The 15,956-nt window shown below is 37.0% G+C and overlaps 1 protein-coding gene across 1 annotated transcript in view; it reads left to right on the forward strand.

Moving 5' to 3' along the window:
• Window positions 1-12,670, forward strand: part of LOC113059137 (atrial natriuretic peptide receptor 1-like) — a 29,026-nt gene extending 16,356 nt beyond the window's left edge. Inside the window, exons 7-22 of the mRNA XM_026227412.1 lie at window positions 858-993; window positions 1,073-1,154; window positions 2,495-2,615; window positions 2,770-2,844; window positions 3,248-3,325; window positions 3,610-3,714; window positions 5,272-5,343; window positions 5,480-5,639; window positions 5,784-5,939; window positions 8,164-8,332; window positions 9,798-9,944; window positions 10,046-10,169; window positions 10,250-10,318; window positions 10,795-10,969; window positions 11,191-11,289; window positions 12,168-12,670. Of these exons, the coding sequence (XP_026083197.1) occupies window positions 858-993; window positions 1,073-1,154; window positions 2,495-2,615; window positions 2,770-2,844; window positions 3,248-3,325; window positions 3,610-3,714; window positions 5,272-5,343; window positions 5,480-5,639; window positions 5,784-5,939; window positions 8,164-8,332; window positions 9,798-9,944; window positions 10,046-10,169; window positions 10,250-10,318; window positions 10,795-10,969; window positions 11,191-11,289; window positions 12,168-12,316 (1,917 nt within the window). The 3' untranslated portion in view covers window positions 12,317-12,670. The remainder of the gene's footprint in view (window positions 1-857; window positions 994-1,072; window positions 1,155-2,494; window positions 2,616-2,769; window positions 2,845-3,247; window positions 3,326-3,609; window positions 3,715-5,271; window positions 5,344-5,479; window positions 5,640-5,783; window positions 5,940-8,163; window positions 8,333-9,797; window positions 9,945-10,045; window positions 10,170-10,249; window positions 10,319-10,794; window positions 10,970-11,190; window positions 11,290-12,167) is intronic.
• Window positions 12,671-15,956: the final 3,286 nt, after the last annotated feature.

A 15,956-nucleotide genomic window follows, 5' to 3' on the forward strand; every position in this document is an offset into this window, starting at 1 on the left:
TTCTGTTGTTAGTAATAGATATATGAAATGCAATCTATTTTTTGTTTTTGTTTTGCCGTAGTTATATGTGTGTGTGTCATCCAAACAGTTTTGCCTTTGTATCAAGGGAATTAATTAAAATTTAACACCTGAATCTCAAAACCAAGTGGCAGATTGGTGACACAATCACACACACACACACACACACACACACACACACACACACACACAATTGTTTCTGAAAGACACTTGATTGGTAATTGGGAGGCCAAGCTGTAGGGAGCTTAATTATACAATACATATTCAGTCAGGGGAACTTTTTTGTTTGTGTGTGTGAGCGAGTACAGGATAAATGATGAATAGATAGAATATCATTTTTTCTTAAAACATTTTTTGATTGATTTTGCCACACTAATGCAGATTATTCACTTTGCATTTGCTTTTTAGCTTTTTTCTCTCCCCTATTTTGATGTCAAGTGGTCATGGTTCAGTTAACCCCATCTGGTAGATGCCATAACTGTAACATCTGGACACACACACACACACACACACACACACAAATACACAATTAGCTGTGTATTCTGATGGAATAATTATTTTATGCAAGATTCAGCAACCATTACTTAAGTCTGAAACATTCAATCTGAAACAGTGAAACAAATTGTAAATGTCTTTATTATCATATTTGATTAATTTAATGGATCCTTGCTGAATTAAATGCATAAAAAAAAGTGTGAAGAAAATACTGACCCTAATCTTTTGAGCGGTACTATAAATGTCCTTCAAACTAACTCCATTTAGAATTTAATTTATTATATAAATACAATTATAGAACTCAATTGCATTTGTTCTCTTTTTTCTTACATGTTGTCCTGCAGATTGTGGCGGTGTATAATGGCACTCAGAAGCAGATGAAGATTCTTTCTGGGATGACCATCCAGTGGCCAGGTGGCAACATTCCCTGGGATGTGCCCCCCTGTGGCTTTAAGAATGATAACCCTGCCTGTCATGCACGTGGGTATCATACAGAAGTTCTGCAGTCCAGATGCGTATCAGCCTCCCACTATCTGTCACATTCCCTCTTTCCTTTTAGGAACTATCGCAATGCACAAGATGATTTCCATTGTCGTTTTCCTCATCCTCATCATCTTCACTGTGACTGTGTTTATATACAGGTGAGAGCAAGCTAGATGATTTTGATAATTGACCAGTAATTCATAAATGTGATTCTGTTTTACAAATACAGGTGCATTTCAAAAAAATTAGAATATCATGGAAAAGGTCTTTATTTTATTTTTATTTATTATTTTGTAATTTAAATCATTGCACACAAACTGAAATATTTCAAGAGTTTTTTGTTTTAATTCTGATGCTTAAGACTTACAGCTTAGGAAAATAAAAATGTTACTCATCTTCCTCTTCACAATACCCCCGTCAGGTTCAGGTCAGGTGAGTTGGCTGGCCAAAGGAATATCATGGTCATCAAACCTCTTGGAAGTGGCTTTGGCAGTGTGGGCAGGTGCTAAAGTCCTGTTGAAAAAGGAAATCAGCATCTCCATAAAGCTTGTCAGCAGGAAGTATAAAGTGCCCCAAAATATCCTGGTGGATGACTGCATTGACTTTGGACTTGAAAAAACACAATGGACCAACACCAGCAGATGCCACGGCACCCAAAATCAGCTCTGACTTCAGAAACTTCACACTGGACTTTAGATTCTGTGCCTCTCCAGTCTTTCTCCAGACTCCAGACCTTGATTTCCAAATGAAATGGTAAATTTACTTTCATCTGAAAAGAGGAATGTGGACCACTGAGCAATAGTCCAGTTCTTTTTCTCCTTACCCAAGGGTAAATTCTTCTGACATTATTTTCTGGTTCAGGAGTGTCTTGGTTCCGGAATGTGAGAGTTGTAGCCCTTTTCCTGAAGACGTCTGAGCGGGGTGACTCTTGATGGGCTGATTCCAGCTTCAGTCCACTCCTTGGGAAGTCCTTTAATTGGCTTTTCCTGACAATCTTCCCAAGGCTGTGGTCATCTCTGTTGCTTGTACACCTTTTCCTATTACACTTTTTCCTTTAAGTCAACTTCCTATGAATATATTTTGATACAGCACTCTGTGAACAGCAAGCAATTTCAGCCATGACCTTCTGTGGTTTACCTTCCTTGTGGAGGGTGCTGATGATCATCTTATAGTCTTTCCCATAATTGTGGTTTCATTTCTAAATTAACACAGGAGGTACACAGTATTTATACTCAAAATGAATCAAACTAATCAAGCTCAAAATGGAATATAATTTTTTTTTTGAGATGCTGAATTGTTTATTTTCCTAAGCTGTAAGTCGTAACCATAAGAATAAAAAAAACCTCTTGAAATATTTCAGTTTGAGTGCAATTAATCTAGAATATAAGAAAGTTTGCTTTTTTAATTAAATTACAAAAAATAAAGACCTTTCCATGATATTATAATTTTCTGAGATGCACCTGTAAGACATACTGTACTAAGACACAAACATACACAGAAAGCTGAAGCTGGAGAAGGATTTGGTCGCTCAGTTATGGAGAATTGCTTGGGAGGACATTCAGATGAGCAATCTGGAAAAGGCCATGAGGAGCACCGGCAGCAAACTCACACTCTCTCTAGTAAAATACAGATACAGTACATACTACATAGTGTACACTCACATTTTTAAATGTCTTCTCCGGCTCATTGGTTTTAATTTAAATACTTTTTTGTTGTTGTTGTTGTTGTTTAATTTTCATCACAGAGTCATTTGATTTCCTTCATTCTCTACAGAGAGGTTCAAACTATGGATCACTGCTGACAGCTGATGGTAATTTCCAGGTGTTTGCTAAAACTGGCTATTTTAAGGTATCATTCTGTCAAGCTCTGGTTTAAATGTTTGCTTCGTAACCTTTTACAGGAAGGTTCAATTCGTTAGAATATTTAGTATTATGAACTAACAAAAAACAACATTATTAACAGCATTTAATAAAGTTTTAATGGGTTAAATATAATTAAAAAATATGTTAATTGCCAGTTCATGTTTGTTTGTGATTCATCCAATAATGTTACTGTTGAAATGTAAAAAATGTATTAGTGTTAATGCTTTAACAGTATTTTTCATTGTTAGTTTGATGATGCATTTAATTAAAAATAACAATGAACCTTATTGTAAAGTGTAACCTTTGTATGCATGTTAGAATTTTCAATTGCAAATCTCTTTGCATACATATCATGTGTGTGTGTGTGTGTGTGCTTGCTTTTTCTCCAGGGAAATATTGTGGCCATTAAATACATCAACAGAAAGCGCATTGATTTAACGAGGAAAGTGTTGTTTGAACTAAAGCATGTGAGTGTGTCATGCTGTTATTTTTCTCTAGAATTATAAAAAAAAAATCTGATTATAATCATTACAATAAATTCACAAAAAACCGACTACATTGTAAAAAAAAATAGCAAAGTTGTAAATAAAAGTGATAATTGGAGTTTTACAATTGGATAATTGGATTTTAGTTTATCTCAGGTTGTCTACGTTAACATTTCAAGTTTAATCCAATGTTACTTGCCATTAATTTGTAATTAATGGTGAAAATTACTAGCGATTTCTGAGTGATTATTGTGTTTGTTCCCCAGATGAGAGATGTCCAGAATGAGCATTTGACCCGTTTTATTGGTGCCTGCATCGATCCACCCAACATCTGCATTGTCACAGAATACTGTCCTCGAGGCAGCCTGCAGGTATAGATACTCAAGATTCATGTTTTCTATCCTTTTAAAAATTTTAAGATTTCCTTGAAACTATCCTTTTGATAACATGTTAAGCCACACTCATGCATCAGTATGAGCCAAGTGCCTGTGGAAGATCTCAGGTTGGCTGAAAACTTGAATGAATTGATCTTTTAAATATCCTGAATACGTAATTATCTGCCCTAAAGGTGCGGTCACATTAGTGAAATTTCACGGTCAAAAAAGGTCCATTATCTATTGTCAGTAGTGTCGCGATGTATTAAGCATAAATCACACATTATTCACTGTCAAACTACACAAACAGTTTTGATTTTTTTAACAATATGACATCATATTGATTATTGAGACTGTTAAGGTCTCAAGTTTGGCAGGTAACCAAACTTTTATTTTGTGAAGACAGTTGGTAAAACAGACAGGTTGAAGAATGGAGTCAGGCTCTGTAGATACATAAAGTTATGTGTTATCACCATAACAATAGAATTTAATACCGAATTTAGAAAATATATTACCAAGTGGTAGAAGATATATAAGGAACAATAGGGGACATAGGACAGAGCCTTGGGGGACACCACAGCTAACAAAAAAAGGTTGGGAATTTAAATATTTTTTAGTTGCAAAAAACTGTGTGCGGTTTGAAGGTATGAAGTAAACCAGGTAAACTCAGGAATACCAGAGATACAAATAGCAGATAAACTGTTCAACAAAATATTGTGTGAAATGGTGTCAAAAGCTGCATTCAAAACAAGAATAGATAAGGAACTGCCTTCAACTACCATTGACAGATTATTAGTCACACTCACCAGGGCAGTTTCCATACTATTCTTAGTAGAACTAATCCTGACTGAAAACACATATAAATATTATTACAAATGTTAGCATGGACCTGTGCTGCAACTGATTTTTGGAAATAAAAGAAAATTTGAGATTGAGTACGGAAGTTATCTAGATTGTTGGGGTCTGCACCAGGTTTCTTAAGAATTAGGATTATAGCAGGTATTTTAAAAGATGATGAAACAATGCTGGAGCAAAGGGAGGTGTGAATAATACTGGATATAAGAAAAGAAGGAGAAGGAAGATTGGCTTTTTCCAGATAATTTGTTATAGGATCGAGTAAACATGTGGTAGAATTAGATATGTAAATTAGATGTGAAAGTTATAATTCAGACGGCAAGGTACAAGAAGAAGGATGAGTAAGGAGGAAATCATTTGAGACACTATATAGTGAACTACAGTATGGGTTAGCCGAGGAGGCAAACTGCTGGAGGATAGCGGTAATTTTGTCATTGAAAAAAATACATAAATTCATCACATTGATCAGTGCAGTACAGCTGTGAAGGAATGCTGTCAGGTGGTATCAGAATACAATTTACAGTGTATTATAAGGCTTTATGAATATGTTAATTATAAAGCTCCCTAAGTACCATAAGTCCAGTTGTTATCTAATGCATTTGTTCATTATTAACAAAAATTTACAAATATTACAATATTTTGTGGGCCATATAGGTATGTATATGCACTTATCTCAGATTTTTCTGCATCTGTGTACAGGACATTTTGGAAAATGAAAGCATCACACTAGACTGGATGTTCAAATATTCACTAGTCAGTGACATAGTAAAGGTAGAGGCCCCTCTCTGTACTTTCAATGTGCATTTATTTCTCATGATAACTTTCCAAAAGTGATTAAATTCCTTTTTCTCGGATTGTGATCTGACTGTGTCCCTACACTCTTGCTTTCTTTTAAACTTTCCCTCAGGGCATGGCTTTCCTTCACAACAGTGTGATTGTATCCCACGGAAACCTGAAATCATCCAACTGTGTGGTTGACAATCGCTTTGTGCTAAAGATCACTGACTACGGGCTGTCCAGCATTAGGACAGAGTCAGAAACAGAGGACGCCCACTCTCATTATGCACGTCAGTGACCTTTCAGCTTTGTCATTTTGTGTCAATTTGACTCACGTAGCTAAAGGCTTGCATGCAAACCTTAGTAATGGACTCTGAAATTCACTGTCAGTTCCCTGTCTGTGTCTGTGTGCATCTGCATATGCCTGTGTGTAGGAAAGCTGTGGATGGCTCCAGAGCTGTTGAGAATGGAGTGCTTTCCTCCAGGAGGTACACAAAAGAGCGACATCTACAGTTTTGGCATTATCCTTCAAGAGGTGGCTCTGCGGAGAGGAGCCTTTTACTTGGAGGGAGACTTGCTTAGCCCCAAAGGTCAAAGATCAAACTTGCCAAGTATACTTTCTTCTCTCATGAACATCTAGAGCCAATTTCGAGACTTTTTAGTGAATAACAGCTTGAGACTGGAATACACTTCATGAGTTTTACCCAGATTTTTGAATAAGTGCATGATGCCTAGTGTTTTAAAATCTGTTTAGATTTTAAATTGTGTTTATTCCTTTTCCTTTAAATTTAGTTTCTGCTTCATCGTTTTCTCACAAAGCCTTAGTTCCTATTTATTTGGCAGAAAAAGGCAATGGACTTTTTTTAAATTAATTTAATTTAATTTTTTAATTAATTTCCATTTAATTAATAAATGAATATAATAAAAAAAAGTTTAGGGTCTGAAATACCTAATTGTCTGAGAACAATTTTAAGAGGATGAAAAACTAGATTTTCTGCCTCTTTCCAAAACACTTTAAAATATTGATGCATGGCTCAGCACTCAGAATACTCAGCCAAATTACCCTCAAGAGCCTCTGCAGTGACACGAATGAAAGACATTAATGAACCAGGTTCTTCAGAGAGGTCAACAAATACACAACCAGACGCCATTCAGAGCTGTGCTTATACATACACATGCAGATTCTCACATCCCCCATTTTCCACAAATACATAAAAGTTGAATCTTTAAACATAGGCCTTCAGCATGTTTGTATAAGAACACCCTGACACACTCTTAATTTGCCAGTCCACTAACCTTTTCACTCTGCTGCCAGAGAGTTTGTCTGAAGACTCATTGCATCCCCTTCTTATGGTTGTTGTTTATAGAGAACAAGCCTTGATACACAGAAGATTGATATCCAGAGTCCATATGAGTATACAGAGTTAAAATCACGACATACCAAAACATCTCTGAAGTTGTAAAAATGCCACCATTGCATCTACAATTTCTATGTGAAGGAAATTGAAAGCAAAGCTGTATAAATCACTGTCACTTTATATCATTTTCAGATACACTAAAAGGTTCATTTGTTCTCTCTCAATCTCTCTCTCTCACAGACACACACACACACTCACACACACACGCACACATCCATCCATGTTTTTCTCTTTCACTCTCTAATCTAATTCATGGATTTAATCACATGATTCAGAATACAGATCAAAGATTGATGTGTGTGTGTGTGTGTGTGTGTGTCGTCTGCTACACCCACAAACACATAGGCTATCATGTAGGCATCCCTGGACCTTGTGATATCAGCACTATAATCAGAACTCAGCCGACATGGAAGAGAAGATCATATCAATCTTCACACATGCATTTTGGCACCTTGGTAATGAGATTACTGTTGGCGAAGATTATGGTTCTGGTCTGGTGAACAAATCTGTCTAGTGAATTCCTGGTCAAACAATCAACCTGGCATCACTGGCACGCATATAAATACAAAACACAAACACAAAGACATTGTGCAGCAGTAAAGAAGAGCTGTTTCTTATCAGGCCAGATTGTCAGTGAAAAGCCTCAGATGGAGCTGAGAAGAGGTCATTTTACTAGAGTACTACAACACACAGCTGTCCAGGCTTCAGAGCTGTAAGAGCCTGATTAATAGAGCTGAGAAAGATCAGGAAGAGGATGGAAAACAGAGATAAAACATTGTGGGAGTTTGTGGGAATAAGACTGATGGAAAATGCTCTGATGCAATAGATAGTAGAGAGAAAAAAGGAAGGAGAGCACTTTGACAGGCAAAATGTCTTCAGACTGCTGACACTGTTAGAATTAAAGGAGCAGTTCAACTTAAAAATGACTTATTTTATTTTATACGCACTCCAATATTGAAGTTGTGACATAACGGAATAACATTTTCATCTGTATTGTGATTCAGGGCTGGATCTTAGTGTAATTCATAATTGTTGATTGGAAGGAGGCAGATCTATTAAATTTCAGTACAGTTTTGTTAATAAATTAAATTCACTAAGTTAAAATACATTTAAATTACTCATTTTACTTGCTACTTGTGAACACACACCACTACAGTGTACAGTATGAAAAACTGACATTTTGAATTTTAAACCAAAGATTATGTTTATCAAGTGTTGTTATTAATGTTTTTTAAGATGTTTTATAAATGGGCATTAAATGCTTGAAAAGGTTATCTAAATGAAGAAATATTATTTTGAGATTGAGTATATGATGACAGAACTTTCATTTTTGTGTGATCTATTCCTTTAAGCTCAAAATCTCCTCACTCTTTTTTAATTTTTTGCTTGTGTATAGAGATTGTGGACCGTGTAGCTCTGGGTGAATGGCCATATCTCCGGCCATCACTGAACCCTCAGGCCCACAGTGAAGAGCTGGGTCAGCTGATGCAGCGCTGTTGGGCTGAAGAACCATCAGACAGACCAGAGTTCAACCATATTAGTGCGTTACTCCACAAACAGAACAGGTCTGTCCCATTTTTGCTGTATTGGCTCACTTGTCTGTTCACGTTTTTATAGTTAAGTCCTTTAATAAGCACTTTTATATGTCTTATAGTTTACAAAGCATTAGTGTCACAGTGCAAACATTGTGGAAACACCCTAGGGTACAGTGACTACAGTCCTGCTTGACTTACCCTTGACTCAAGTGTAAGCGATGGAGAGGCTGTGCAGCAGATTTTTGCGAAGATTCCTAGGTGTTCCTCCAACTTTAAGCTCAGTCAATTTGTACAACAAGACGTCTAAGCTCCGTTTACCAGTCTCATCGGTGGTGGAAGAATTAAAACCACCAAGGCAAGAGCAGTCAGCACTCTGCTACTGTCTAAGGATGAGAAATTTTGACATGCCAATAAGACAGTCATGCGTTGCAGGAAGTGGAAGCCACAAGAGGCAGTGAAAGAAGTGGAATCTTACTGAAAACACCAAGAAATCATTGGCATGGTCTGTCAAGAACGATTGGGACTGGGAAACTACAAAGCCAAGAGTTGGAGTAAGGCCGATGCCAGATGTAGGTGGACATTTGTGTGCAGAAGAAGACCGATGTGTAAGAGCAGTAAGGCTTGCATCTCAAGGGCAATAGACGCAGTGAGATCAGGTACTTGAGCATTCACTGTCCTGAAAGGAACTCTGGAAGGCTGACCAGGGCAAATTAACTTTCCTCTTGCGAGCTGTAGCTGACCCATTACCAACTCCAAACAACCTAAAGATCTGGGGCAAAGATGAGGATCCATCATGCCATCAGTGCAGAGCAGTCCTGTGTTCCCTGAACCACATTTTGACAGGATGTCCCAAGGCACTGGGAGAAGGATGCTACAGATGGGGGCATGATGGAATTTCCAAAAGGACAAACTTACAGAAGGTTAAAGCCACTGAACGGAAGGCACCTCCACCCAGAGGAGTCAGTTTCCTAAGGCAAGGAGATAAGATAAGATACTCCGCCTTCTATTTTATATCAAGCATCAGACTGGGAGATGCAAGTTAAATCTGTACACTATTTCCTACAGAAGCTTGGGTTGGAACCTAAACGACTGAGGAAAGTCTCTGGAGAGATAGCAGCATCGCAAGTGGAATCCTTCCGCAGGTGAAGACTGATATGGTCTTCGCTGCCCCGCTCAGGTGAAGCATACAGGTTAAGAGGCAAAACACTTATGACCCTGAGGAGCCTGTTGAAGATGCAGAGGGATTACCGACAATATCAGCACTTGGACCATGCTGCCTCCAATGGCTACCATGATTATATTGCATCTGTAGTTGCTCCTGCAGTTCCTACTTGTGGCAAAGCATCACTGATGTTTATTTCACCTTTAGTCTATTAGTGTCACCATGCAAACATCGTGGCCACACCCTAGCAACTATTTGGTTGAAAATGTACAGATATTTTTATTATTATGCACCTTATCCTGTTTCTTTATCTGTCTTTCATCCTCTCTTTAGGGAGCACAGAAGTAATATCTTGGATAATCTTTTGTCTCGCATGGAGCAGTATGCTAATAATCTGGAGGAGCTGGTAGAGGAGAGGACTCAAGCCTATCTGGAGGAAAAACGCAAGGCAGAAGCTTTACTGTACCAGATCCTCCCTCAGTCAGTTGAGTCACATAATAAACAACAAATAAATGAACTATAAAAAAAAATCATATACACACTTTTCTTACTCTAAAATGACTTACTTTCTGTTGTGTTAGTTCAGTGGCAGATCAGCTAAAGAGGGGTGAGACGGTGCAGGCGGAAGCTTTTGACTCTGTCACCATCTACTTCAGTGATATTGTGGGCTTCACGGCTCTGTCAGCAGAGAGCACACCTATGCAGGTATCTGAACCCGAAAGTAATTCTGCGTTGTTTTTAATATTCCTCTCTAAAGATTTTAGGTGGATGTGTCTCTCTTTTAGGTTGTCATTCTCCTCAGTGACCTCTACACCTGCTTTGATGCCATTATAGATCATTTTGACGTTTACAAGGTATTGCCAACTCATACCTGACTACATATTTGCCCCAGACAGCTGTATAAAACATATCTTTTGCAAACAAATAACAAATAAAATGTATTCCTTATTTAATTATTATTTTTATTTTTTTATTTTTTATTTTAACTTTAAAAACTTATCAAACTTTAAGGAAACATAACAAAAAAATCTTGTATTTCTGGTAATTGTAAGAGGGCTTTATTTGATCATTTTGCATTATAACTTTATGGGACACTTAATTCAAAGGGTCATGATCCATGAAGTATTGATTGAGAAGAAAAAAATTAATGTTCAATATGTTAATAAATTTTGTATGAAAATGAATAGAAAAATGCGTATTTTCATACCCCTTAATGTTTATTTAACTCTCTTTAAAACATTTACTGTATTTAATATGAAACACCTTCTTTGTTTGTGCCGAGAAGAACCATTTACTAATGCTGTGGTGGTTTTGTTTCTTATTGGCTCAGGTGGAGACAATAGGTGATGCCTACATGGTGGTTTCAGGATTGCCGGTACGGAATGGGAAACTGCACGGTCATGAGATTGCACGCATGTCCCTTGCTCTGTTGGAGGCTGTCAAAACATTTAAGATTCGCCACCGACCTGATGAGCAGCTCAAATTACGAAGCGGCATTCACAGTGGTAGGAATGATAGCTTCAAAGCTTACTTAATTTGAACTAGACTTTTTAACATACTAATGGACTTTTAATTAGCAGAAACTGACAGGGATTCTTCTGGTTGTAACGAGCTTTGTTAATCTGTACACTCCATACAGACGTACTTTTCAAACTCTCCCACAGAATAGAACATTTTTTATATTAGCATGCATCATTTTGAACAGCATTTCCCATGTGTGTTTTAGGTCCTGTGTGTGCAGGTGTAGTTGGGCTGAAAATGCCTCGGTACTGTCTTTTTGGAGATACAGTGAACACATCTTCTCGTATGGAGTCGAATGGAGAACGTAAGAACCCACTGTTCCCAATCCCACCAAATAGTAACTTGCTTATAACCATAAGGACTGTAAAGTTCAAGAGTTCAGGTCAGTTTTTACAGGGTTAGTGGTTTGAGCATGACTCTATAGAGTATAAGTTATGGTATAAGATATAAGGTATAAGACAAGAACTGAGGCAGCACTTGGTGTGTTTGATTTCAATTCGAGATTTGGGATAGAAAAGAAAAATTTCAATTAGTGTATTGTTTTTTTTTTACTATTTTATTCCTAAATTATCTTTTTTTTGAACATCTGCTTCAATATTTGAGCACAGAGCTGCTTCTTCAGATATTGCATTATCAACACTAATTTTCCATAATGAAATTTACAATCATTCACGAAGCAAAAATAAATAATAAATAATAATGCTAAAACTAATTATGAAAAGATTCCATTTCCCCATATAATTGCTGCCGGATAAATGAGAACTATCAGTGTTAGATAATGCTTGACAAAAGCAAAACAAATTGCAATCAGGAAAGGAATAAATTGTAAGCATTTCTAATCTATTTATCACAGGAGAAGATAAACATAACCAGTACTGTGCAAAAGTCTTAGGCCATTAGTTATTTTGATCAACAACAACAAAAAAAATTATATTTTAAGCCAGTTATTTCTATATCTTGCTGTAGTGTGTCAGTAAGAAATATCAGTTTACATTTCCAAGCATTCCTTTTGCCATTAATTGTAGTACTCTAGTGAGATTTTATATGCACAGCGCTCCTGTGTTCATGCGTAAATCATGTTTGCCAACACACATTAGTTAACCCGGTGAAGTAAGATGTGCGAACGAAACTAATCAGGATTTATACAGTAACACTGTAATCATTCACACTGTTATCCTGCAGCTCTGAAGATTCATGTGTCATCTGCCACTCGAGATCTGCTGCAGGAGTTCAACTGCTTCCAGCTGGAGCTGAGAGGAGATGTGGAGATGAAGGGTAAAGGGAAGATGAAGACCTACTGGCTTCTGGGGGAAATAAACAACAGTGATTGAGATGGTGGGGGGAGAGAGAGCAAAATAGCTCCATGGGACCAATAAACACACACTGACTCTAGTTAAACGCATTCACAGGAAATCCAAGCAAGACTGTTCTGTTGACCAAATGCACACGTACATAATCTTGTACAGCATTGGATGATGTCTGATCTTGTATATATGTACTTTAAGATGTTTAAGATGTAAACTATAAGAACACCAGCTGCAGCTGTAAATGGAGTGAAGGATGAGTATGATTGAATATCATCCCCTGGTGGATAAGTAGCAGCACTGCTGGCTTAAAATATATGAGGCTTAATAAACATAACTTCCAGGATGAGTGTGAGAAAAGACATGTAAATATTAAATATAAAAAAGTATATCGATTTTAGTTCACCCAAAAAATCTTTTGGCTTTCCTAAATCAAATGTTTTGAAGACAAACTTTAATCACTTACTATTTTGTCATTAATTTCACTTGAATGATATTTAAAAATTATTCTTCTATTCCAGTTTTTGTTTCTTCTTTTTTCCCCCAGTCAGACTCTTTGCACTCATATTCTGCAAATTATTTCTCAAGCCATCTAGATACATTATTCTCTGGTTCATCTCCCAGATGTTCCTGCTGAATGCGGGCTCCAGTTTTGAGAGACAGTTGTTATTAATAGTTTTTGGTGTGATTGAAGCAACATTGTTGTGAGCCACATAGACCTACAGCACCTTTAAAAAAAGCATAAATAATCCACAAAAACAAAACCAAACTCCTTAAATTTCTCAGTTTGAACTTAGATCTTTTGCCCAGCTGTTTGCCCATTACACTTGCAAAGCCTATGGTATGTTTCATGAGACATTAATGACACTTTTTGATTTGACAAATAAGAAGCACTTTGCCTTTGTATTATTTTACATGCTTGTATGTTTCCCTGTGTTTCTGTTCCTGCAGGACAGTTTAACTTGATTTCCATGCTTCGTCAGTCAGTATAGCAGTGTAACGGTACTTTGCAGAATGATAATAATACATCTGGCAACATAGTTATAGGAGCCAGCAGACTATTTGCTGCATAGAGTCTCTCTCTAAATTACTCACATAAGGTCACAACTACACTGCAGCACATTCATGCAGACTCTGACATTATTTTCTTACTGCAATCGAGATCTGAATCCACGTATAGTCCTATTAAATTTCTCACTGTTCTCTTGAGAGCCTGCACACTTCAGTTACCTGCTTTACACTTCAATTACTTTCAACTACCTTGAGTGCATTTTCTCACTCATTTTTGATTTTAGTCATTCCCCTGAGCACTTAAAGGCGACAGTATTATTATTAGTTATAAAAGAGTTATAAAACGGATCCTGATTGATCATTGCATTAAGGACACACATAATATATTGCCATGTCATATAAATTGAAACCCCATTTAATACTCATTGCACCCACTATAGTGTTAGAAGCACAGTTGGCATTTAAACTTCATTGTTATATTATGAAGTTATGAAAGGAAAGGCTTAAGTTTATTTTCTGCTCAAAATTTTTCTTTGATTACCAATGTTGTGTTGTATTCACCATTAGTATTTTTAAATTAGAATTAATTTTAGCACTACAGACTTGGAAGAGGAAAACACTTCGCTTTATCTTTTAATGATTAATTTCTCACAATTTCTTGCTCAAACTAAATCTATTCCTTAATATACAGGATAACAGTGTACATAATGAGTCATTTTATTTATATGATTAAAATATGGTACTCATTCAATGAATGCAATGAATCAACATATCTGACAGTGTGTAAAGTTTACCATTTATCTGCATACTAAACAACAGAAATATGACCAAACTAAACCAACACTCTTAAAAATAAAGGTTCCGGAAAGTTTCAGTTGCACAAAATTTAATTTATATTGAAAAAAGGATCTTTAGATTATTAGAATGCTCCTCACACTAAGAATAAAAAAAATATTCTTTGAAGAACCATTCACTGAAAGTTTGTTCTACAATATGACATTTATACAGTACATTATATACATTTGTTTTATATATTGGAAAATGCTACAAGTGCATTTATACAAAGTCAAAATCACACGAGATATGATGGATGTCCGATCTAAGTGTTTGTTGGTGACAGTTTCTTTGGAAAATGAGACCAGGGAGCCTTACGTAGACACTTTATCCATCCTTTTTGTAAGAATCCATAGCTGAGGTGAGCAGGTCTCACTACTTCTAAATTGTTACATGAATCTTGGAGCTGCAGAGGAACAGAGTCACCAGAGGAACGCGCGGACAAAGTTTTCACCTTTCCAACTTGTGAGAAAGAATAAGCCTGATTTTTTGGATTCATAGGACCTTGCGTAGTTAAACAAGCCGCACGTTCTTCATTTCTGAGAAATTCATGAAACCCGTTTTCCTCAAAAAACAATGATTCTCTTCTGCAAACGCACGGACTTTCACCTAGTGTCAGAAAGCCGTAAGGAGTGGTGATTTTGCTGAGATGAGGTAATGACATTGCAGCTTTTGTGGTCGGGTCTGACAAATCGTAAGTCTGGAGATCATCCATGAAGCTCAGGTCGTGCTCCCCTGTGAACGGGCAGCAGCGTGTGAGTGCTCGGACCAGCGAGGATGGGTGCGTGGACCGGGGAATAGTGTGCCGCCGTCCACTCCCGCCTCCAGCCTCCTTCCTGCCGCATCCCTTGAGTATCTCCGGGCACAGTGAGGGGATGGTGAACTCTGGCACAGTGTCAGGTGTCACCACCAGATTCCAAAGAGGCATATGCCTTGTTGATGTTGGTTGAATCTCACGAGCGCTTGCTTGCCAAGGTTTTTCTCGCGTAGCAGGTGCAAATTCTGCAAAATCACGAGCTGGTAGATTTCTGCCCATTGTTTACACCTGGCATGTAACTTTCAGGTTTAATTAATGGTTTCGCTGGTTGTTAAGGGCATTTTCATTGCAGTCCATTTATTTTAAGATTTGTCAGAGCTTTCGAAAGACTTGCTCTGCTCCACTTCTGGACAAGAGCGACAAACTCAAGAGCCAATATATAGTCGACAAAAATAAACTCCTCCCTTTTTGATGACAAAATTAAAATGAGACTTAGGCAATATCAAATTTCATATATGCTATGTAAAGGTAAAAATTTCTCTGTAAATGTGCAAAGCAATAGAAAACTATGTATCCGTTACTATACGCTAGCCTAGTATAAGGAAAGACGAATATAATTCAGGCTACTGTATGTTCTCTAACGAAAAGAAAATAATTAAGATAGACCGAAAAGTCTCTGTTTATATAATTATTTTTATTTTATTTTGTTTAATTTAATTAAAATTTTATTTTCACTCCCTGAGTGTATCGTTTAAAATAAAACATAATAATAAAAGAAATGTAGTTTTTTTTATAGCATAAATAGACTCACAGTCCGACAGCAGTCATAAAAACATATAATTGTGCCTAGAATAAAAAATAAGGAAGCATATCAGATGTTACAGACGTTCATCATTGTCATTTTGAGGAGCTTTTTTCCCTCGGGGGAAAAATGTTTTGGCCGCCGTCGAAGCGCCATATTTTTAGCTTCTTTTCTTTCCCCTCGCAAAACGCTTGTTAGATTATTAATCTAATCTAATGAAATATTGTGGTTGTGTGCACCTCCACGGAGGCGAGGGAATGGTT

Source organism: Carassius auratus, chromosome 41, assembly GCF_003368295.1.
Source record: "Carassius auratus strain Wakin chromosome 41, ASM336829v1, whole genome shotgun sequence".
NCBI lineage: Eukaryota > Metazoa > Chordata > Actinopteri > Cypriniformes > Cyprinidae > Carassius > Carassius auratus.